At 61.0% G+C, this 23,717-nt stretch overlaps 2 protein-coding genes across 8 annotated transcripts in view; both read right to left on the reverse strand.

Moving 5' to 3' along the window:
* CELSR2 (cadherin EGF LAG seven-pass G-type receptor 2) overlaps positions 1 to 13,977 on the reverse strand; it is a 31,184-nt gene extending 17,207 nt beyond the window's left edge. For all 6 annotated transcript variants that reach the window (XM_053997905.1, XM_053997907.1, XM_053997906.1 and 3 more), the window contains exons 1-11: positions 10,143 to 13,977; positions 7,418 to 8,065; positions 6,512 to 6,734; positions 5,829 to 5,944; positions 5,333 to 5,421; positions 4,529 to 4,686; positions 3,921 to 4,084; positions 2,903 to 3,028; positions 2,278 to 2,444; positions 1,451 to 1,636; positions 1,227 to 1,340 (exon numbers count right to left, since the gene is read on the reverse strand). In XM_053997905.1, the coding sequence (XP_053853880.1) occupies positions 1,227 to 1,340; positions 1,451 to 1,636; positions 2,278 to 2,444; positions 2,903 to 3,028; positions 3,921 to 4,084; positions 4,529 to 4,686; positions 5,333 to 5,421; positions 5,829 to 5,944; positions 6,512 to 6,734; positions 7,418 to 8,065; positions 10,143 to 13,977 (5,826 nt within the window). The remainder of the gene's footprint in view (positions 1 to 1,226; positions 1,341 to 1,450; positions 1,637 to 2,277; positions 2,445 to 2,902; positions 3,029 to 3,920; positions 4,085 to 4,528; positions 4,687 to 5,332; positions 5,422 to 5,828; positions 5,945 to 6,511; positions 6,735 to 7,417; positions 8,066 to 10,142) is intronic.
* Positions 13,978 to 15,367: 1,390 nt separating this feature from the next.
* On the reverse strand, positions 15,368 to 22,909 carry SARS1 (seryl-tRNA synthetase 1). Of its 2 annotated transcripts, none has more exons than XM_053997920.1 (11): positions 22,680 to 22,909; positions 20,554 to 20,624; positions 20,311 to 20,391; positions 19,608 to 19,766; positions 19,004 to 19,147; positions 18,667 to 18,822; positions 17,683 to 17,904; positions 17,095 to 17,224; positions 16,110 to 16,267; positions 15,894 to 16,023; positions 15,368 to 15,809 (listed from the first exon to the last, which is right to left on the reverse strand). In XM_053997920.1, exons 1-11 carry the CDS (start codon positions 22,813 to 22,815, stop codon positions 15,655 to 15,657), a joined length of 1,542 nt encoding a protein of 513 aa, XP_053853895.1. In that variant the 5' UTR covers positions 22,816 to 22,909; the 3' UTR covers positions 15,368 to 15,654. The 2 variants fall into 2 exon arrangements, with proteins under 2 accessions (XP_053853895.1, XP_053853896.1); XM_053997921.1 differs by lacking the exon at positions 22,680 to 22,909 and adding an exon at positions 20,751 to 21,089.
* Positions 22,910 to 23,717: the final 808 nt, after the last annotated feature.

The raw sequence follows: 23,717 nt of genomic DNA on the forward strand, positions 1-23,717 counted from the left end.
CTCCTCAGTTTCCCCCACCATGACACTGGACCCACTGTGCCACCCTGAACCTCCTGCATCGTGTCACCTGTCATTGTACCTCAGCACCAAACTCAGCACCACCTGGTGACACCCCTGTGTCACCTGCAGTGACCCCTCATTGACCTGGGACACCCCCTCACCCCAACCCAACTTCCCTGTGCAGGGTCACAGTGATGCCCCAGCCACCATGACTCCTCCTGCCCCCATGCCGTGCCCAGTCTCTATGTCCCTCGCTACCACCCAGGACCTTTTGTGTCACCCTTTTGTGTTCAGTCTGTCCCCACATCATGTCACACTCCGAACCCCACACCAGGATGCACTATGTCACACCAGCCCCCCTCTCCAGTCACATCATCTCTGAGTGCTTCAGTGGCCCCAACACCAGCCAGTACCCCCTGTATGACCCATGACCTCCCCAGTCACACCCATGTCCCCACAGCCATGTCCCTATCCTGCCCAGGCCCTGGGGTGATGACCTTGCGCCCCATGTCACTATGCCCATGAGTACCCAGTGCATCCCCACTGTCCCCCTGCCCACACAGCCGATGTCTCCTTGTCCTATGTCATCTCCCTGTACCCACATCCCTGTGCCCTTCTCCATCCTGCCATGTCCCCATGTCCTGTTCTATGCCCCACTTCATGTCCCGGAACCCTGTGACATGTCCCTGTGCCTCCCAGCCATTCTGCCCATGTGCCCCTGTCCCTGTGCACATCCCTGTGCCCCCCACCACCCTGCCCATGCCCCCACTTCTCTGTGTCACGTTCCCAAACCCCATGTCCCCAAGCCCTGTGCCCATGTCCCTGTGCTCCTTCCCAGTGTGCCCATGTCCCCAACCCCTGTGTACATGTCCCTATGTCCCTCTGCACCCCTTCATCATACGATGTCCCCAAGCCCTTTGCCACGTCCCCAAGCACTGCACCCATGTGCCTGTCCCTCTCTTCCTCGTGCCCATGTCCCCATCCCCAAGGCAAGGCCCTGCTTCATTGGGCCCTGTCCTCACCCTGTGCCACATCCCCAACGTCTGTGCTCACATCCCTGTGCCCATTTCCCCAAGCGCTATGCTATGTCCCTGTGTCCATGTCCCTGTGCCGCCCTCCCATTGTGACCATGTCCTTATCCTCTCTTCCACATCCCCAAGCCCACCCCTCTTTCCTATGCCTGCCACCCCATGCTCCCCACGCCCTCTGGGCCCATGCCTCCGTACCTGCAGGCACCCCTGGAACCCCTCCTCCACGGTGCCACTGTCCCCCAGCAGCCCCCCGAGGCTCAGCGTGCGCAGCCGCAACCCTTGCAGCTCTCCAGGGACATCGCCCACCGCCTGGGGGGCACAGGGACCCCCATGGGCACCTTGGGGTGCCACAGAGGGTGCCACGGTGGCACATGGGCATCATCAGAGTGGATGCCCCCTGTGCCTCAGTCTTCCCATACCTGGTGGCGGCCATAGTCGAGGGTGAGAAGGAGGAGGGTGACAGAGGGGTTGCGGCCAGGGCCCCCCCGCATCTCCAGCTCCACGTGGTGCCAGGCGCCGTCATTGACTTTGGCCTGCGGCAGACGCAGGGTGGCCAAACGGGCCCCCCCTTGCCAGGCACCAGCCTCTACCTGCCCCTCGCTCAGCTGTGAGGAGTAGACATGTCAAGGATCCCAAAAACCTGGAGGGCACCAGGCACTGCCCACCGGGAAATACAATTTCCCCTGGGACAATAAGACAACCCCTCAGGTAATGCCCCGTCAAGGGGTGGCACCCCTGCACTGCTCCCCCCTGCCAGCAATACACCCCCCCACAGCAATGCCAGCGATGCCACCAGACCCCCCTCCAGGGCAATACTGCCCTGCCACAGGGTAACTCCCCTATTCCAATCCCCCCACACCACTACCTCCCTGTGGCCATATATAACCCCCAGCAATACCTCCTATTCCAATGACTCCCCCAGGGCAATGACCCCCCCCAGGGCAATAAACCCTGTGCCAACAACTCCCCAGTGCCAATAATGCCAATAACACTCCCGTCCTCAGAGCAATAACTGCTGGCACTGCCCCGGTGCCAACCCCCCTATACTCCTGCTCAAGTCAATACCCTCCCAGGGCAATGACCTCCCCCCAGAGCTATACCCCCTATGCCAATGACACCAAGACCAATAGCTCCTCTGGCAATGACCTCCACCCAAATCAATAACATCCCCATGGCAACCACCTCTCCTCCCTGGCACCTTCCTCAGGACTCACCCGTGCCCTCCCCATGCCTCTCCCGTGCCCACCTGCAGGATGAGGGTTAGGCGACCTCCGGCCCCTGCCTGCAGCAGAACCCCGCGGGAGTGGCGGGTGCGGAACATGATGCGGACTGGCCAGGGCAGGGAGAGGGGCAGTGCCAGCCCGTTCCACGCCACGCGGCTGCTGCCCACGAACCGCTGCGGGCCCGCCATTTCTGTAGGGCATGCACGTGGGACTGGGGGCAACTCCATGACCCCCCACAAGCCCACGCCAGGGACCCCCGTGCCATGACACGGCCATGCGCCCCCCCATACAGACCAACCACACCTGCCCATGGACTCCCTGCACCCCACCCAGGACCCTCCACAACCCCACACAGCCTCTCACATACCCAATCTCAGATCCCCAGCACCCACCTGGGGACCCCATGCACATCCCACAGATGCCAACACACCCTCCCACAGATCTCCTGCACCCACCCACAGATCCCCCATACCCCCTCACGAACCCACAACAATTCCACGGATCACCAAAGGCAAGCAGGGATGCCCCTTACCCTCTTCCCACACCCCTCACACCCACCCAGAGACCCTCCCCATGCCCCCCAAGGACCTACAACAAGCCTATGGACCCCACACAGCCCCACCACTGTCCCCCCAGGCCCCTCAGTACCCTCCTGGCAGGTTTTGCCCCCAAAGCCCAGTGGGCAGCGGCAGCTGAACCCCCCCCACTCATGCACACAGGTGCCACCGTTGTGGCATGTGTTGGTGTCACACAGGGTCTTCTTGGGAGGACAACCTGTGAGGGGGCACAGGGGTCACATGTCACACATGGCTTGGGACCCCTGACCCCATGGAGCACACACACTCCCACATCCTTGAACCCTTGTCCAACCCCATGGTCCTAGTACCCCCTGAGCCCCTACCTCACATCCCAACACCACCCTTAAGGGGATACAGCCCCATCCAGCCCCCAGTCCTGGCACCTCCCCACCCAGGGGACATAGCTTTATCAGTGCCACCCATTCCAGCTCGATGGCTCTGGCAGCCCCTCACCCCCCACCCCAAAACCAGTGGACATAATGCTCTACCACTGTGTCCCTGGACCCCCATTCAGCCCCATGAGCCTGGCATCCCCTCCCCACACTCATGGGACATAGAGACCCCCAAGCACTGCCCAGACCTGGGCCCCCAGCCAGCCCTCAAGCCCCAGCAACTCCTACTCTATACCCTACACCCTGTAGCCCTGGCAACCCTGAACTCAAACCTGCACCCCCTGACTTCCCACACCCCAGGGGGCCCCAGCCTGTTCCCTGGACCTCTCTCTAGCCCCATGGCCCTGGCACCCCCTCACCCCCTCCCCACAGCTCTGCCCTGTGTCCCCTGGACCCCCATCCAGCCCCATTTCTCTGACACCCCCTCCCCACACCCAGGGGGCACAGCCCCATGGTCCTGGTATCCCTCAACCCACACCTGCACTCCTTAACCTCCCATCCCACACCCAGGGGGCACAGCATCCCCCATGCCCTCTGGACCCCCATCCATCCCTCCAGCCCTGGAACCCCCTCCCATCATTCAGGGGACACAGCCCCACTGTTCAGGTACCCCTTAACCCCACACCCCATCTCCCTCTGCTCGAAGGAGCACAGTCCCTCCCCAGCTCCTCCCCAGTCTCTTGATCTGGAGCCCACCGGGCAGGGTGCCGTTGTTAGCAATGAAGGCTGCCATGTCCACGGGGCGCTGGTCAATGTGGAGGTGCCGCATGCACCCCACAAAGTGCCGGCTGCGGATCGGGAAACTCTCGGGCAGCGTTGGGACCCCCCCCAGCAGCAGTGGCCCCGTCAGGTCCAGTGACCTGCAGAGCCCACCATCACTTCGGGGACTCAAGAAACCCTCGAGGGATCCCACAATCCATGGGGACCCCGAGGGAATTTCAAGAGACACCCAGCCACCCCCCATCCAACGGAAGTCCCAAGGGAACCCCAAAGAACACTCAACTCACCCCAAAACCTGTGGGGACCTAAGGGACCAGCCAAAGGGTGTTCCCCCATGGGGAACTCAACAGACTCCCAAGGGACTCCCCATTTCCCCCCAGTGCCACGGGGACCCCAAGAGGACCCCCCAAACCCATGGGGACCTCCAGTGACTCCCCCATGCATAGGGATCCGTGACCTCCAAGGGACCTCTCACTAGTGAGGACTCCAAAGGGACCACACCCATAGAGACTGTTCACCTACAAGGGACCTCTCTATGGGTACCCCAAGGGACCCCACCCATGGGATCCCCAGGCCCCTCTCACTTCTTGCTGCCAGTCTGGGTGCCCTGGGCAGCGCAGGAGTAGTTGCCAAGGCGGGGCCCGAAACGCAGGGCCATGGCCGTGTCACAGTCGTCCACAGTCACCACAGCCACCTTCTGCTCTGAGGGGCCCTGTGGGACCCCCGAGTGCCCCACAACCGGCTGGGGGGCCCCACATTAGGCAGGAGGGCCCAGGACCTCCATCCTGCAGCCTCTGTCCCACTCCTCATCCTCCCACTGCCCTCTGACCCCTCAACCCTCACCGGGCTCCCATGTCCCTCCAGCCCACCAGCCCCCCACTCTTCAGACCCCCCAACACTCCCCTCCATCCCTTCAGCCCCCTTTAAACCCCTCAATGGTCCCCTTCATCCCCCTCAAGCCTCCATCCCTTTGACCTCTTCCTCCATCCCCCCATTCAAATTCCTCAGGGGTCCCCACAGGTGAGGAAAGTAGGTGGGATTCCCCAGGGGGTCAATGGGTGAGGAAGTGGGTGAGGACCTTGGGGTCCTCATGGATGGAGGCATCTCTTGACGGTCCCTTGGAGCTCCCCAAATCTCCTCTCTACTCTCCTCATCCCTCCAACACCCTCTTCCCCTCCACTCCTTCCTCTTTCTCCATCTCCCATCTCCCATCCCTTGGGACCCCCACAGGTGGGCACATCCCTTAGGGGTCCTTTAGGTGCTGCAAATCCCCTACCTGATCGCCCCCATCTCTCCATTCCCCCACCCTTCCCCTTCATCTTCCCTTCCTCTGTCTGCCCCAAACACTCCCCACCCACTGTGCCCCCCCATGAGCCCCATTCCCCCACCTTATTGTAGTAGTGCAGCTGCACCCGGTGCCACTGCCCATCGCTGACTCCTCCTGGCACGAAGGGTGACACCGTGGTGGTGGTCTCACCTGTGGGCACAGTGTCGGGGCAACACAATTGGAGGCAAGGAGGGGTGCCGGTGCCAGGAATAGGATGCCCAGGATGCAGTGCCAGGGATGCAGTGTTGGGGACATGAAGCAGGGGTTGCAGTGTTAGCAAGGGAATGTCCAGGATGCAGTGCCAGGGATGCAGTGTCAGGGAAGGGATGTCGGGGATGCAGCATCAGGCAGCACCAAGAATGGCAGGCCAGGGATGCAGTGAGGAATCAGTGAGGAATGCAATGAGAGATGCAGTGCCAGGAATATGATGCCCAGGATACAGAGCCAGGCAGTGCCAGGATGGGATCTCTGGGATGAAGTGAGGGATGCAGTGAAGGATACAGTGCCCACAAGGGTGTCAGGGTACGGGGCCAGGGCACGGCAGGGGCAGTGCATACCTGCTGAGAAGGTTAGCTGCAGCTGCTCATCCACAATCTCCAGCGCCACGAAGTCATGCCGCTCGTTGAAGCGCCCATTATACAGCAAGAGCCCATCCCGCTCCTGTGTGGCAAACCTGGAGGACACAAGTGCCAGCAGTGCCCCAATACCCCCCCAATCCCTCCATGCCTCCCTTGCACTCCCCAACACCCCCTGACACTGCTGTGCCCCTGAGGCACACCCCTCATGCCCTACCCCATGACCTTGTACCCACTGTGACATGCTTGTACGCATCAGCCCCTGCCCCCACAAGGTGTCCCCCACCCCATTGCCTGCCATGCCAAGGGGTCACCCACGCCCTTTGCTCCCACCCTGTGCCCTCAGGGTGCCCATCACGCCACACCCAATCACCCCACAGCCCATATGATGCCAATGGGGCACTGATCACCACCCATCCCATATGATGCCAATGGGGCATGCCCACCCCATCTGATGCCCTTGAGACAACCACCATCCCACATTCCAAATTATGCCAATGGGGGCACCCACCCAGCCACCCAGTGCCCACAAGACACTCATCACCTCACACCCCATCACTGCATCTCACACCAACGGGACAAACATCACCATCTACCCCACACTCCATGTGACACCCATAGGGGCACACATCACCCCCCACCTGCCCAGATTCCCCCAGGCTCACGTGAGGCCGAGGGTGAAGTGGAAGCGCTGGCGGAGGCCACGAAAGGTGAGGAAGGAGTGTGGGGGGAAGCTGCGGGTGCTCATGGTGCAGAAGGGCTTCTCATAGTGCCCAGGGGGGCACTGGCACCGGAATCCCCCCACCAGCAGGTTCAGGCAGGTGCCCCCATTCCGGCAGACCCCTGGGGTGCAGCGGCCCCCCCGGGCACTCAGCTCACAGTGCTCCCCTGTTTGACATCCAGAACCCCAAAACTGAGGTAAGGAGTTCCATCTTCCCCCCACACCTCCACATTAAACCCAGAGTGCCCCCCCTCAGGTTCTCAGCTTGCAGGGCTCCCCTGTGTGATACCCCGATGGCACCAGCATCCCAAAAATGGGGGCTGGGGGTCCTCTCTCCTCCCCAACACCCAGTAACCCCCGACTTCTCCCCCCAGGCACTCACAGGGCTCCCCAATGTGATAACCCAATGGCACCAGCATCCCAAAAATGGGGGCTGGGGGTCCTCTCTCCTCCCCAACACCCAGTAACCCCCGAGTTCTCCCCCCAGGCACTCACAGGGCTCCCCAGTGTGACACCAAGCACCCTAAATGGGAAGGTGGGGATCCTCTCTCCCTCCCTGTCCCCCAGCATCTTTATCCCCAGCTCTATCACCATGGCAACCACCTCCCATTACCATGGAAACCCAAAGACACCCCCTTCTCTCACATGCCTTCCCCCACCTGGCTGGCACTCCCCACCAGGGGGTCCTGTGGGGGCTGGAGTCCCAGGGAGGGGGTAGGGGGTATGGCCCCATTGCCACCAGTTTACCGGCAGAGGGAGGGAGGGAGGGAGGGATAGAGGGCTGAAGAGGAGCTGGATGAGGAAAGATGAGGATGGACACCACCAGGAGGGGCTGGCCAGTGACTCTAACCAGTGAAGTCTTCGTGGCACTCGCAGGTGTATCCACCCTCACGGCTCCGGCAGCGCCCGTTGCTGCCGCAGGGGCTGGAGTAGCAGAGGTCGATCTCGGTCTCACAGTAGTCGCCGGTGAAGCCAGGCGGGCAGCGGCAGCGCAGGCCCGTGACAGGGTGGATGGGGCGAAAAAGGATGGTGTCGGAGGCGAGGAAGGGCGCGGAGCTGTCGAACTGCAGGACGGAGACGCAGCGCATGTAGTTCTCGCAGGGCTCACGCAGACACACGTTGTCATCAAAAGGCAGGACTCGCTGGGCTGTGGTAGCCGCCAGGAGTGATCGGTTAAGGTACAGCCGCTCCTGCAGCTCCTCCGACGAGAAGAACCGCGACGCGCCCGGCGCCGCCGCTGGCAGCAGTGCCGAGAGGCTGACATTGAGGATCCGCGCTGGCCCTACGTCTGTGTCCGTCTGGATGTTGAAAAGGATGACGCGGTGGCGGGGGGTGGCCAGGACAGCGGCCACCCCCTCCAGGAAGCGACTGAGCAGGGGGGACAAGAAGCGTTCCTGGGACATGTCAGCCAAACGCAGGGTGATGCTGTTGCTGAGCATCTCATCTGTGATCACCATCACCCGCAGCGTGCACTGTGCTGTTGCACTGTAAACGCCATCTGGGGACAAAGGGGGGACACAGGAGGGGGTCAGTGACAGCAATGGACAACTCTGGGAAAGGATGGTGGGATGGGAATAATGCTAGATATGAGGGAACCAACCGAATCAGCTGCTGTTGGACGGGGATGGTGCTATGGGGGCTTGACCCACTTGGCCACGTAGAATGGGGACAGTGCTGGCCATGAAACACCTGGCCCACGTAGCCACTGTGGAATGGGGACAATACTGGCTATGAGGTGCCCATCCTGCTTGACTAGCATGGAATGGATAAGGTCAGGTGGGGACAGTGTAGGCTATGGGGGACCTTTCCTGCTCAGCTACCAAGGAATGGAGACAGTGATGGTTATAGGGTTGGTGCTGGTTATGGGGCTGGTACTGCTTTTGGGGTGCCCATCCCACCTACCACAGGGTAGAGACAGCGGGATGGGGATGGTGTTGGCAATGGGGCTGGAACTGGTTACAAGGCTCCTGTCCCACCTGGCCACTACTGAATGGGGATAGCGCTGGTTATGGCGCTGGTGCTGATTGTGGGTGCCCATTCCACTTGGCGACCATGGAATGGGAACAGTGTGGGTCATGGGGTGCCCATCCTGCCTGGACACTGTGGGGTGGGGAATCTAAATGGGGTTGGTGGTTGGTTATGGGGCTGGTTCTGTCTATTATGCTGGCTGATTATGGAGCCAGCACTGGTTATGGGGTTGGTACTTGTTATGGGGTTGGTGCTGGTTTCTGGGGCTGGAGCTGGTATGGGGATGGTGCTGGTTAAGGGGCTGATGCTAGTTATGGGGTTGGGGGAGCAAAATCTCTGCTGAGCACTGGGCCACCCACCTTTCTCCTCTTCTTTGTCCTCCCCCTGGCTGAGGGCAGTGGGATGCAGGACAGATGGGGAGCAGGCAGACAGATGGATGAAGGGAATATGGGGACAGGTGGGGGGGCCAAGCAAGCAGAAGGAAGTGCGTCAGGGGTGGCAGGGGCCAGGGCTGCCCAGCAGCCTGTGGCCAGTGACTGGTGGCCAGTGGCTGGCGGGGGTGGGGGGGGTGGTGGGAAGGTTACCATGGCTGCAGCTGCGAGGGCCCAGCTATGGCTGGACCTTTTGTTTCCCTTCCGCCTGCCCCTGCAATTGGTGGGGGGGGAGCGGGCCACGGGGGAGTCCCTGCCCCCACCCTTTGTGCCCTGGGCCCCCTGCTTTGTGCGGCCAGAGCAGGGACCCCTGCCAGGAGATGCTGTGGGGCAATGGGGGCCATGTGGCTGAGGACAAGAGACATCAGGCATGGCCTGTGACCCACTTTCCCCCTGACCTGGGGACGACCAAGGAGGTGTTCCCCCACCTTGGGATGACCCCCATCCCCCAGAAGCACCTCCTGAACACCCCACACCCCAAATGGTGCTGACAATTGATGGCACCCTTTATGTTGCAGTGATCCCCCCCACGCTGGGTTTGGGGACCTCTCAGTGGAGGCCAGGTTGCCCTCACAATTACACACACTAGGCCTTGTGTCTCCTGCACTGAATTCATTCAAGTGGAATCTCCTGGAAACAGAAACATGGCGGTGCCAGGACTCCCCCAGTACTGCACTGCACCCTGAGCTTCCCAGATTCACCCATCAGACCCCCATAACAAGCCCCCAAGGGTACCAGGACCCCACTGGCCCCCACCAGCCTCTGTTCCCCCAATACATGCACTGGGTCCTGCCCCACCCTGCTCAGTGACAGACAGAGAAGTGCAAGGACCACCTCTAGACAGCCCAGGGGGGTGGGGAAAGCAAAGGGGGTGCTAGGGACCCCAGCGGTCTCCAGCTTGGATGTCTGGTGTGTGAGGGGGGCACAGCATCCCATTATCCCCTCTCCCCTAGATCTGGAGGGTGAAGGCAACCAGGATGGGGTGGTGGAACTCCAAAACACCTCAGTGGGGTAGTGGGACCCCACAACACATCATCCCTTCTGATCTGGAGGGTGGGGGCAGCCAAAACAGGGTATTGAGACCCCATAACACCTCGCCTCCATGCAGAAATAGAGGTCGATATACCCAAAACTTCACTCCCCCTGAAAGGTGCCCTCCATGGGTGGGGGTCTTACCAGAGACAGACACCCTCATGATAGCCTCAAGTGGGCGGTTGTTGTCCAGGGCTGGGCTGAGGCGCAGGTCCCCAGTGTGTGGGTCCAGCAGCACGAGGTTGAGCTCATTGCCCTGCTCAAAAGCATAAGTGAGGTGGTCAGAGACGTCAGGGTCATGGGCAGGGATGCGGCCGATGACGCCCCCAGGGAAGCTGCTGGAGCGGTTGGTGATGTAGTTGTTGAAGAGGATCTCGAAGTTCTTGAGCTGGGGGCTGTTGTCGTTGGTGTCACACAGGCGCACATGGATGGTGGCCCGACTCACCAGTGGTGCCGAGGTGGCCTGGACCACCATGATGTATTCAGCCTTGGTTTCATAGTCCAGGTCAGCCAGGGCGGTGAGCTCTCCAGAGAAGATATCCAGTTGAAAGACCTCAGGGATGTTGCCCTCCACGATCTGGTACATGATCTGGGCGTTGGTGCCCTCATCAGGGTCAGTGGCAGTGATCCGGGCCACCACCAGCCCAATGGGGCTGTTCTCTTCCACAAAGATGTCAAACTCATCCTGCTCGAACACGGGCGGGTTGTCATTGACATCCAACACTGTCACCTGGATCTCCACTGGCGTCCGCCGGGCTGGAATCCCCTTATCCATGGCAAATGCCCGCAGGGAATACAGCGGCACATTCTCCCGGTCCAGACGGCGTAAGGTGCGGACAATGCCCGAGGTGGACTCAATGATGAAGTCGCCATCACCATCATCACCCCCTTGGAAGGTGTAGAAGACTCTGCCATTGAGTCCAGAGTCACGGTCAGTTGCGGAGACCTGGAGGACACTGGTGAAGGTGGGGACATCCTCGTAGATGGATCCCTGGTAGGAATGATGGAGGAACTGAGGTGCGTTGTCATTGACATCACTCACCAGGATCTCCAGGTAAGTTGTGTCAGATTTCTGCGGGATACCATTGTCCCGCGCAGTGATGGCCAAGGTGTAGGACACCTGGTCCTCATAGTCCAGCTCCATCTGGGTGGTGACAGCACCAGTATCAGCAGCAATGCTGAACTGGGGTATGCTGTCCTCCATCAGGTAGGTGATGCGGGCGTTCTCCCCTGTGTCCTCGTCTGTGGCACTGATGACCACCACTGTTGTGCCCACTGGCCGATCCTCATTGACATTGATGGTGTAGTGGGAGCTCTGGAAGACGGGGCGGTGGGTGTTGGCATCAGTGACGTTGACAACCACCTGGGCAGTATCCTGGCGGGTGCCATCAGAAGCAGCAATAGTGAGCAGGTACTGCCGCTCCAGCTTGTAGTCCAGGGGCAGGGCAAGGGAGATGAGCCCACCACCGCTCTGGCTGGTGATGGAGAACCGGTTGCGGGTGTTGCCACTGGAGATCTGGTATGTGATGACACTGTAAGCATCACGGTCGACAGCAGAAACAGTCAGGACACTGGTGCCCACTGCCGCGTCCTCGTTCAGGCGGGCGCCGTACTCCCGCTGGGTGAACTCAGGGCTGTTGTCATTGACATCCAGGATGGTGACACTGACACTGGCCGTGGAGGCCATTGAGGGGGTGCCATGGTCCTGCGCCTCCACCCTGAAACTGTAGAAGTCGACCACCTCCCGGTCCAGCTCAGAGACCACCACAATCCACCCGGTGCTGTTGTTGATGGCAAAGGGGAAGCCGGTGCCAGTCTCCAGCAGGGTGTAAATTAACCGGCTGTTGTCACCTGAATCAGCATCAATAGCTTGTACATGGATGACAGAGTAGCCCACGGGGACATTCTCCAGCACGGTGGCCTGGAAGGGCGTGCTGACAAAGATGGGAGCATTGTCATTGACATCCAACACCTGGATGGTCACCAAACCGCTGATGTTGGAGAGAGGCGGGCGGCCACCATCCTGTGCCCGGATCCGCAGGGTGAACTCCTTGGTGACCTCATAGTCCAGGGGGGTAACGACATCCAGCGTGCCTGTCTGCGCATCAATGTAGAAGTGCCCACGGGTGTTGCCACTGACAATGCTGTAGTGCACCAGTGCATTGCTGCCTTTGTCACGGTCGGTGGCCATCACCTGCAGAACCGCCACATTGGGCACCACATCCTCAGGGACCTGTGCCATGTAACGTCGCTCGCTGAACTGCGGCGCATTGTCATTGTCGTCCTCCACAGCAATGCGGACAGTGGCAGTGGCACTCCGGGGACCTGGATCCTGGCCCTGGTCTGTGGCCTCCACCAACAGCTCGAAGGCATCTACTACTTCCCGGTCCACAGGGCCACGAGTGCGGATGACGCCTGAGCGGGAATCGATCTCAAAGACCTCGTTGGTGTCACCGGCGTTGATGAGGTGGTAGAGGATGTTGGCATTGGGACCAGCGTCACCATCAGTAGCCCGCACTGTCAGTACCTCATAGCCCACCTCCAGATTCTCTCGCATACTCTCCCGGTATTCTAGTTGCTCAAAGGCTGGGTCGTGGTCATTGGCGTCACTCACTGTAACCGTCAGTGTGGCCATGGCACTGCGCCGGGGTGTCCCGTGGTCCACTGCTGTCACTCGGAACACGTGAGTGCTCTTGCTCTCGCGGTCCAGCGGTGCAGCAGTGCTGATGGCACCAGTGACAGGGTCCACGGTGAAGAGGTCATCAGAACGGCTATCGAAGAGTGCAGCCATAGAGTAGTGCAGCCGGCCTGCCTCCCCCTCATCAGGGTCCTGTGCTGTCACCTGTGTCACTGGAGTGCCTGCTGGCCGGTTCTCCTCCACTGTGGCCTGGTAGCTGGACGGCTGGAACTGCGGTGCTGTGTTGGGGCTGCGGCAGGGACGGTGGTGAGGTATGGGGGACCTGGGGACTGCTGTGGCCTGGAACTCCACAACATCCCCAGTGTCCATCGCATCCCCAGTGCCACTGGTCTCCCTGGGGATATCGGTGTCCCCAGTATGTCCAGTGTCCACAGTGTTCCTGGTGTTGCTGTGGACTTTCCCAGTCTCCCCATTATGTTCAGAATCTCTGGTGCTCCCAGTATACCTGGGGACTTTCCTAGTGCTGCCAGCATCTCTGGAGACTCTCCCAGTCTCCCCAGTGAGTTCAGAATTCCTGGTACCCCTGGGGACTGGAGTGCTCCCAGTGCCCCCAACACCTCCAGTGCTCAGCATGTTCCCAGTGCTCCCGGTGTCCTCCACGGGGATGCTGGTGTCCCCAGTGTGTCCAGTATTCCCGGCACTCCTGGTGCCCCTGAGGACATAGGTGCTTCCAGTGTCTCCAGTTCCTCCAGTAACCCCGGTGCCTCCACTATCCCGGGTGCCTCCAGCATCCCTGGTGCTTCCAACGCCGCCAGAGCCTCCAGGCTTCCAGGTGTCTCCAGCATTCACGGTGCTTCCAGTGTCCCCGGTAACTCTGGAGCTGCCGATACCTGGGGATACCCTAACGTCGCTGCCGCTGTCCCCACTGGAAGAGCCGGTGCCTGGTGCTGTGCCATCGCTGTCGCCCGCGGCCGGTGCTGGCCCAGCGCTGTCGCCGCTGTCCCCGGTGCTCGGCGGGGGCCACACACCGCCGCTGGAGCCGGTGCCTGGTGCAGTCCCATCGCTGCCGCCCGCGGCCAGTGCGGGCCCAGCGCTGCCGCCGCTGTCCCCGGTGCTTGGCGGGGGCCACGCGCCGCCGCTGTCCCCGGTGCCGCCGCGGAGCTGGAGTGCCGCCGGTTGCGTGCTGGACGGACGGGTGCGGGTGCCGGTGTCGATGCCGGAGGCGATGCCGGTGGCGATGGCGGTGGCGGGTCCCGACGCGGGCAGCAGCAGCAACAGCGGCAGCAGCAGCAACAGCGGCAGCAGCCGGAGTGCGGCCCGGCGGGTGGGCGGAGGGCCCATGGCCGCTGCCCCCCGGTGTCCCCGGTGCCGGGGCTGGTGCCCGCAGCGACCCGCGCCGTCGCCTGCGCTCCGCCTTCGCCCGAGCGCGCCCGCAGGGGCGGAGCCGCCAATTCACCGGCCCGGCCGCGCTTAAAGGAGCCGCCGCCGCCGCCCCCGGCACTCGCCGGCGGCACCCGCAACCGCTCCGGCAGCGCAGCGCGGGGGCAGCGAGCGCGCACTGCGCGCAGGTTGCGCACACTCATGTGAGGTGCACATGTGCGCCCTGCGCGCACACACGTACTCACACAGATGTGAAGGGCCTTGCACGCACCTACCTGTGCATTGCAGGCACTCGTGTTACACGCACAGGGAACACGCACGTCGCACACGCAGGACATACAGGCACCAGCGAGCACATATGACATGGGAACCACGTATGTGACACACACAGCACATGTGAAACACACATGGAGCATACACGAGACAGATGGCACGTGTGTGACACAGCACGGAGATCGCGTGTAAACACACAGCACGTGTGGCATACTCTCGTCCTCCAGGCCCCTCGTGTTCCCATCGCCGGCCGTGACTCCACACACGGAAGTCCGTCTCCCCTCAGTCCGTGCCACCCCCCTACCCCAGATCCCCGGGCTCGTCCCAGCGCACCAGGACCGGGGGCAATAGAACAGACTGGGAGCGACTGGACCAGGCTGAGAGGGACTGGGGATGCTGGGGGGCACTGGGGCAAACTGGGAGGGACTGGGGATGCTGGGGGGCACTGGGACAAACTAAGAGCGACAAGGTATGTCGGGGGCGCTGGAACAGACTGGGAGGGACTGGAGAAGCTAGACGGGGGCGGATCCCCGCAGTCTGTGGTTGCTGCTCCCCCCCGCCCAAGTCGGCGCCGGTCGCGTGGGTGCAGGCAGGCGGTGCGGAGTCGCCTCCCCCCCTACCCCGGCGGAACGGGTCCGACGAGTACCAGGGAGGGGCCCCCCAGCGCCGGGGCGGCGCTTGGAGCGCCGGAACCCCTCCGCCTCCGCCGGGGGCTCCGGTGACTCACTGGGCCGATCCCCGCCGGTTCCACCCGACACCCAAGGCCTGCCGGGGGTTTCCCACGCAGAGCAGCGGGCGGCAGCCAGGCCTCCCTGCATGGCGATGGAAGGGGGCAACCCTCCCGTGTATCACCCCACCCCGGAGGGAGGGGGCGAGCAGCAGCTGGGGCCCCGGCCCCACTTTGCATCACAAAGGGGCTTTGTCTAGGGCTTTGTGTGGGGCTGGCAGAAGCGAGGGAGAAGGGGGAGGAAGGAGGTGTGGGGGAGAGGGGGGGAGGGGGAGAGTGGTGTGCAACGGAGACAACTCCCCGGGCTGGACCCCCTCATTCTTTCCTCGGAACCCCCCAAGAACACACATCTCAACAGCTCTTGGCTTTATTTTGGAGGGACATGTTACGTGGGCACGGAGGTCCCCAGCACCACTCAGCACGAGGGGGACACATGGGGGATCCTGACCCGACTCAGCAGGGTAAGGGGACACACAGGGAGAGGGGCAGCGCCCTGACAGTGTCAGTTCTTTGTGGAACAGGGGGGACAGACGGTGACTCCCCTCCGAGGCAAAGACGATAATGAAGGGCACAGCCTGGCAATGAAGGTGAGATGACTTGGGAGGGCCTCAAAGTCCTTGGGGTGCAGGGGGACACCCTCAGACCTCCATGTTCTTCATCTGCTCCTCCAGCACCTGGTCACGTCCCCCCCCTGCCTTCTTCTTGCCTGCTCCTTCCTGCTGCTTCTTCTGTTTCTTGGAGAGCTCCTGCTCAATGGGTGCCGGCTTGATGAATGGAATCAGCTCCCGCAGGTCTGGGGGGACAAAGGACTGCTGTCACCCCCCCCCCCCCCACCCGCCAAGGAGCAGGGGATGGGGAGGGCACAGGGGGATGTTACCTGGAGGCATGAAGTTCTGGAGCTTTTCAGGGATGCGGATGCCCTCAGGAGTCTGGTGGTTCTCCAGGATGGCACAGATGGTGCGGGTGGTAGCACACATGGTGGCATTCAGCATGTGCACAAACTCTACCTGTGGCAGGGGGACACAGGGGATGCCTGTGACATGGGGAAAGCAAAGGAACAGAGGAAGAACTCCCCTATGTCCACTAGCCTCACCTTGTCCATCATCTTCTTGGTCTGGCCATAGCGGATGCGCAGGCGCCGGGCCTGGTAGTCAGTGCAGTTGGAACAGGAGACAAGCTCACGGAAGGCACCAGAGCCAGGGAACCAGGCTTCCAGATCCAGTTTTTTGCTGGCTGCATGGTTCAGGGAGCCTGGAGGGGGGACAGTGCTGAGTGGGGGGGTCCCACTACCATCCTGAATTTGCCTATCCTGGGGCAGAGTGTAGGGTGAAGCCTCCAAAGTCACTCCCGCAGCTTGGTGCCGATCCAAAGTGGATTTTTGTTTTGCCATAGTGATGTGGGGTACCCGCTTGGCCACAGGGTCAACAAGCCACAAGCTGTTTGGTCATGGGGGTGTGGGGGTGTGGGAGTCCTGCCCAGACACAGGGATGGGGAACATCTGCTCAACCACAGGACACTGGGTTCCTGCTGTGCCATGGGGATATGGGGGTCCTGCTTCACAGGAATGTGGGGGCCTCTCTCAGCCATGTGGATGTGAGATTGCCACTCACCTATGGGAACATGGGGCTCTTTCTCAGCCACATGGACATGGGCTTCCCACTTGACTTTGGGGAGGTAGGATTATGCCATGGGGATCTGGGATTCCTGCTTGGCCACAGGAATGAGAGATTTCTGCTCAGCCGTGGGGATGTGGGGTTCTCGCTCTGCCAATGGGATAAAGGGGTCTCACTCAGCCACAGCGAGCTTTTAAACCAGATCTTTTTCCTGGGAGCATTTCCAGGAGGAGCTGGGACACTCAACGGTCCCTCTGGAAGGGACAGCAGGGACAATCCATCACAGCACTGTCCACACCCGCTCCCATGGACCCAGAGCAAGGCTGAAGATTCCACAGAAAACAAAATGTCCCCTTCTCTTCCTCCATCTCAGGCTGGGGACAGCAATGAGCCAGGGACATGAAATTGCCATGCAGGAAGCAGGTCAGAGCCCCGCTCAACCCCCCGTAGCACAGGAGCCCCTACCTGAGACGATGTTGACGATGTGGTAGGGAATCCCAAGGGACTGGTAGAATTCCTCAGCTGTGGCCATCATCTCCTCAAATATCTCCCAGGACTTGTTGTCATGGGGAGAGGAATAGACGAACTGTTCAATCTGCAGGAGAAGGAATTCCACAGTGATACCAGGTATAGCTCCAATTCCAATGGGAACCCCACGGTGATACCAGGTACAGCCTCAATTCCACCTGGAACCCCCAGTGACACCCAGTACACCCTAAATTCCCACTGAAAACCTGCAGTGACACTGGGTATAGCCCAAATTCCCATCAGAACCCCACAATGACACCCGGAACACTGAATTGCTGCTGGAACCCCACAGTGACACCAGGTACACCCTGAATTCCCACTGGAACCCCACAGTGACATGGGGTATACACTCCAACTTCCTGCTGGAACACCACAGTGACAATGGCTACACCCTGAATTCCTGCTGGGTATGCTGCAGCGGCACCAGATACACCATGAATTTCCACTGGAACATGCTGAATTCCCACTGGAACCCCACAGCAACCCTCAGTACACTCCAAATTCCTCCCAGGACCGTTCCTTCACCTTCTCAAACTGGTGGACGCGGAAGATGCCGCGGGTGTCCCGGCCATGGGATCCCACCTCCTGGCGGAAGCAGGTGCTGAGCCCCGCGTACTTGAGGGGCAAGTCCTCAGGCCGCAGCCACTCATCACGGTGCAGGGCGGCGATAGGCTGCTCTGACGTGGCGATCAGGTACTTCTCATCGATGGAACTGTCCTCTGCCCGCTCACTGCCCTTTCCAATCACCTGTAGGGGACGTGAGCCACTGGCCCTCTTCTAGCTGCTCCTGCACCTCCAGGGACCAGCAGGGAGGTTTTCCAGGGCCAGATGGTTTGAGAATTCATCACAGGGGGAGTTTGTTAGTCGTTCAAAGGGGCTGATGGCAGGGACAAGTCACCTGTATCACCCATGGAGATGGACTCCAGAGATGAGCCACCTCCTTGTCACGTCATCACCATCACAAGCCACCTCCTTGTCACCTATGTCACCCATGGAGATGGCCCCCAGAGCATGTCACCTCCTTGTCACTGCACTGCCATCATGTGTCACCTGTGCAAATGGACCCCAAAGATGAGCCACCTCCTTGTCACCTCATCACCGTCATGTGGCACCCATAAACATGGACCCCAGAGATAAGTTATGTCCTTGTCACCACATGTCACCAATGGAGATGGACTCTGGAGACAAGCCACCTCCTTGTCACCTCATGGCCATCACAGTGTGTCACCCATGGAGATGGACCTGAGATGAGCCACCTCCTTGTCACTGCAGTGCCACCACGAAGTGTTTCCCATGGAGGTGGACCCCCAAGACAAGCCATCTCCCTGTCACATCATCACCATCACAACACAGAGATGGATCCCAAAGAGAGGGGAAGGAACCACTGCTACCATTGCTGCCACCACCACTGCCAAACTTGCCAGGGCAGAAGGGACCCCACTGCCTCCCCCTCCACAGCCCCATGGGGGTGGCTTGCTTTCGAGTCCCAAATCCAGAGTGATCTCTTACCTTGTAAAGCTCCTCATCAAACTGGCTGAGCTGGGCCACCTCCTGCATCACCTCCTTGCGCATGAAGAAGGGGGTGTACACTGGAGTGTACCCCCGGGCCCGGAGGCTCTGCAGCGCATACTGGATCAGCGCCTGCTCCAGGAACACCAGTGGGCCCTGGGAACAAAGGTCACACTGCCTGTCACACACAGGACTCTGCTGGGCAACTCCTCCTTGCTCAGAGGGCCCACGAGCCCTCTGGAGGCTCCCATCATCGATCCCAGGGGAGGAGAACCCAAGGCCCCTGTCCCTCCTCGTTCCTCTCTGAACCCGATCATTCTGGGGTCACAGCTCTCACCTTAAGGAAGTAGCCACGGCTGCCAGCCACCACAGCGCCCTTTTCCCCCTCATAGCCATCCACCATCACCACCAGATCCACATGAGAATACTTCTTCCTGCAGCTGCAGTCACCCCACACGCGCTCCACCTTGTTGTCCACATCCTGCAGGAACCCAAAGAAAAGAGGAGCAGGAGCCTATCATGTCCTCAGTGCCCTGGAACGCTGTGACGCCAGTCCCTGAACCACACTGGGCCCACTTTGGGAGCTCAAACTCCAGCCTGTAGCTTATTGTGTGGTCACTTGGCAGCAAGCCTGGCCCAGTTGTGCTCCCCCTGGGAAAATATTCCCATGGGATGAATGGAGGCAGCAGAGGGAGACCCAGTCCTCACCGCAGTAAGCGCCTTTCCCATTAATTCCCCCAACAATGGTGTGCCCAGTGTTGTCTGAGCTGCTCTTTGTCTGATCCTGGTGGGAAATGCTGGCTTGTCATGCAGATTTCCCTCATCCGCCCACCCAGCCAGGCTTGGGGGATCCCCTGCTGGGAGCCTCCTGCTTCCCACTGTGAGCTTCCCAGCTCCTCTGACCGAGCCCCACCTCCTCCCCCTCCCTTCCCGAGCCCCACCTCGTCATTGCTAATGGGCACAGAGGGGTGCAGGAGGTTCCCAATCTCCCGGAGGCTCTCAAAGCGTTCAGCCTCCAGCCGCAGGCGCTCAGAGTCACACTCCAGAATGGCCTCATCAATGAGCAGCCGAATTTTCTTTATCTGGGATACCTGGAGACACTGCAGAGAGACCTCTGCATGAGGTGCGGGAGAGAGAAGACCACTGGAAGGGGGGCCTGCTCATCCAGCACAGGGAATCCTGAGCCCAGCATGATGAATTCTGGACCCTCCACATATTCTGGAGTGAGTCCCTGGGCTGAACACACTCAAGAACAGTCTGAAAGGATAAAGGGGTGACAAGCTGGGCTCTGGAAGGCCTGAGCTGCTCCCATGGCAGCCAGCATTGCACTCATTAACCAGGAAGGCCGAACTGGGATGGAAGCAGGCAGGGAGGGACACACTGAGGACACAGAAGGACTGAGGCTGCTCAAATTCCCAGGGATGAGCCCTTGACTGACACAGAGTAATGCTGGGGAGATCAAGGACACTGAGGAAGAGTCAGTTATTGCTGGTGTAGGACTGAGAGATAAAGGATCCTCCCAGCTGGGGCATCAGGCAGTCCCCCCCTCATTTGGTGGGCACTTCAGGCCACCAGTTTGGGCAATTCCAGGCAAAGCTCTGGACAAACTGTAAACACAGTGGAGGGAGTTGGGGTCTCACTCACCCCCAGGATATCAGCTGTGAGTTCATCCAGGTTCTGTGCACTCTCTGGTACAGATTCATCCGTCCCTGCTGGCTCCTTTTTCTGCAGCAAGAGGAAAAAGGAACCCCAGGAGAGTTAAAGAGTAAAATTCCAGTGGGAAAACATCCCTCAGTGACACAAGGGAGAGACTGCAGGGCTGGGAGGAGAGATGTCACCAGTTGGTGATGTCCCACCATAAGGTGACCCAGGGCACTCGTGCCCCACCTTCATCTTGTCCCCAATGGTTTTGCTGCACAGGTTCTTCAGCTTGTTCAGGTTGTCGGCACGAAACCTGCCTGGAAAGGAAGGCAGGGGCTGTCACCTGGGGTGAGAGAAGGGCTGGGGCTCCTATCTGGTGCAGAGAGGTGATATGGAGACCCCATGGGAGCAGCAGCGGGGGTGGCAGTTCCAGGAATACCCACAGGCAACAGCCCTGGAGTTTTTGGGAGGACAGAGGTTGATCGTGTGGAGCAGAGCTGCAAGGAGTAGGGATGTCATTGGAAAACACCTGAAGTGACATTGCACTGGGACCCCCATGCCAGGCTGGAAACCCCCATGACGTGCTGGAACCACGCTGGGATGGGTCACCCCAACTCTAAGATGAGAACCCTACATTGGGATTCCCCGTGCTGGGCTGGGACCCCCACACTGGGACAGGACCTCCACACTGGGACCCCCATGAGGGTGGGTCACACTGGGATGAAAATACCATGCCAGGCTGGGAACCATGTCCTGGAATGAGATCCCCACCCCATGCTAGGATCCCCCACATTGGGCTGTGATCCCCATACTGGACTGGGAACCCCACCCTGCCAAAATGGGAATCCCTCCACCAGGATGGGACCCCCCACATCAGCACAGGATCTCTGTACTTCACTTGGACCCCCCAATTCTGGGCTAGGACCCTCATGCTGGGCTGGGATCCCCACACCAGGATGGGATCCCCCTCACGCTGCACTGGGACGTCCATGCCAGGATGGCACCCTTCCCTCCACAGGCTTGGAGCCCCCCACGCTGGGACCTCCCCGATAGGATGGGACCCCCACTCTGTGCTGGGAACCCACATTGTGATGAGACACCTCCCTCAGTGGGATGGGATTGCTAAGGACTGAGCAGACCCTGGCATCTGAGGCCACAGTGACGAGATTCAGGGTGTGTTGGATGAGGGGAGCATGGATGGGAAGGGCAGAGCCCAGGACCTGGGGCAGCTCAAAGTGGGGACACCTACGCTGAGAAAGCGCCACCCTAATCAACGGGAGGGATCAGTCCCCAGGGGATCCAGAGCCAGGGAACACCAACAGGACACAGCAGGGCACAGCATGGACCGGCGCCGCGGGATTGCATCAGCCAGCAAGACCCGCCAGCCTGCCTCACCCTGTCACCTCCTGTAGCCACCCGCCATTCTCCAGCATCGCTGTCCTGGGGACACAGAGCCCGTAGGGAGGGGGCTGGGAAGCAGGTGATCCCTTGGACATCAAGGTGAACGCATTAAAGGGGAGCCCCAAGCACTGCTTTCATCCCGCAGCAACGGAATGCTGGGGTGCCCTGGGAATGGTGGGGTTTGGGGATATCCACTCCTCCTGCCACACTCCAACTCCTCTCCACATCCAGCACCCACTGACACAGCTAGATGCACATCCTGCTGCCCCATATCCCACCGGGAGCCACGAGGAGGTGGCTCCTGCCCCTCAAGCCGCCCAGATGTGGGTGTACCCCAAATCTGGGGGTGGCACTGTCTAGGATCGCCCCCGCCCAGCTGGATCCTGCGGCAATGCAGGGAGCGGATCCCTGGGGATCGCAATGGGACGGGATCCATGTCCGGGCTGAGGAAAACGTGGGATCTGCCCCCCAGCCTAGGAGGAGGGAAGGTGGGTCTAGTGGAAAAACTTCTCCCACCTCAATCCCTGGGATTAGGGGCGAGGGGGATCCACGCAGGGACAAGCCCTCGGTCTCTGCTGTGATCTACCCACTGGATCCAGTCCCAGAGGGCAATGATCCACCGAGGTGATCCCCGAAGGTTGGGGAGGAATCAACAAACAGCTGGGGAGGATGGGAAAGACCCTCCCCCTAAAGGTCACCCCATCTCATCCATGAAGTTCGGGATCAGTGTGGGGGCCGTTTCCAGGTCCTCAGGAGGGACGGAGGGAGAGAGAGAGAGAGAGGGACCCCTAGGGGATCCCCCATCCCCGAGGAGGGGCGATGGTGGGGGAGGGAGTCCCATCACCTGCGGACCGGTCACCAGGCTGACGGGGTGGGGAGAAAGGCACCGGGAGGGGGAGACACGCCCGCGTGTGACAAGAGGGTCCCCCAGCCCGGAGGTTCCCCCCCGCCACCCACCCACCCCCACGTACACCTCCGCCAGGCGCCGTCCGCTCGCACCAGCGCATCCACCAGCGCGGGGTCCTTGAAGCGCTTGCGCTGCATGTCCCGCACCATGGCGGGGTCTCCGCCCTTGTCGGCGCGGAACAGGTCCAGGTCCAGCACCATGACCGGTGATGGCGGCGGCGGCACCGGGAACAGCGGCGGGGACAGCGGCTCCGCGCGCGTGCGCGGGAAGAGGCGCGGCCACGGCAACGGGCGCGGGGGGGGGGGGGGTGGTCAGCAGCGCCCCCTGGTGGCTTGGAGGCGGCGCAGCAGGACGGGAGAACCGGGGTGTGGAGGGGCAAGGCAGGTGACAGGGAGTGACAGGGGGTGACAGGGAGAGGCTGGGGTGACAGGGGGTGACAGGGAGAGGCTGGGGGTGACAGGGAGAGGCTGGGGTGACTGACAGGGAGAGGCTGGGGGTGACAGGGGGTGACAGGGGGTGACAGGGGGTGATGGGGTGACAGGGTGTGACAGGGGTGATAGGGGGTGACAGGGAGAGGCTGGGGTGAAGGGAGTGACAGGGGTTGACAGGGAGAGGCTGGGGGTGACAGGGGGTGACAGAGGGTGATAGGGGGTGACAGGGTGTGACAGGAGGTGACAGGGAGAGGCTGGGGTGACAGGGAGTGACAGCAACTGACAGGGGGTGACAAGGAGAGGCTGGGGGTGACGGGGTGACAGGGAGTGACAGAGAGAGGCTGGGGGTGACAGGGAGTGACAGGGGGTAACAGGGGGTGACAGGAGTGATAGGGAGAGGCTGGGGGTGACAGGGGGTGACAGGGAGAGGCTGGGGGTGACAGGGAGTGACAGGGGGTAACAGGAGTGATAGGGAGAGGCTGGGGGTGACAGGGGGTGACAGGGAGAGGCTGGGGTGGCCCGAGCGGTCCGAGCGTCCTTAAGTCCCCCCGCCAGAAGGGTCTCCGCCATTCTGCCCCCGCACTCTGAACATTTCTGGGGTTCCTCAGCCACATCCCAGGGATACTGGTGGGCTCTGGGGATCTCCTACCCGAGGACACCTTGCACCCCAG

The sequence above is a fragment of the Vidua macroura genome, chromosome 24 (genome assembly GCF_024509145.1).
Source record: "Vidua macroura isolate BioBank_ID:100142 chromosome 24, ASM2450914v1, whole genome shotgun sequence".
NCBI lineage: Eukaryota > Metazoa > Chordata > Aves > Passeriformes > Viduidae > Vidua > Vidua macroura.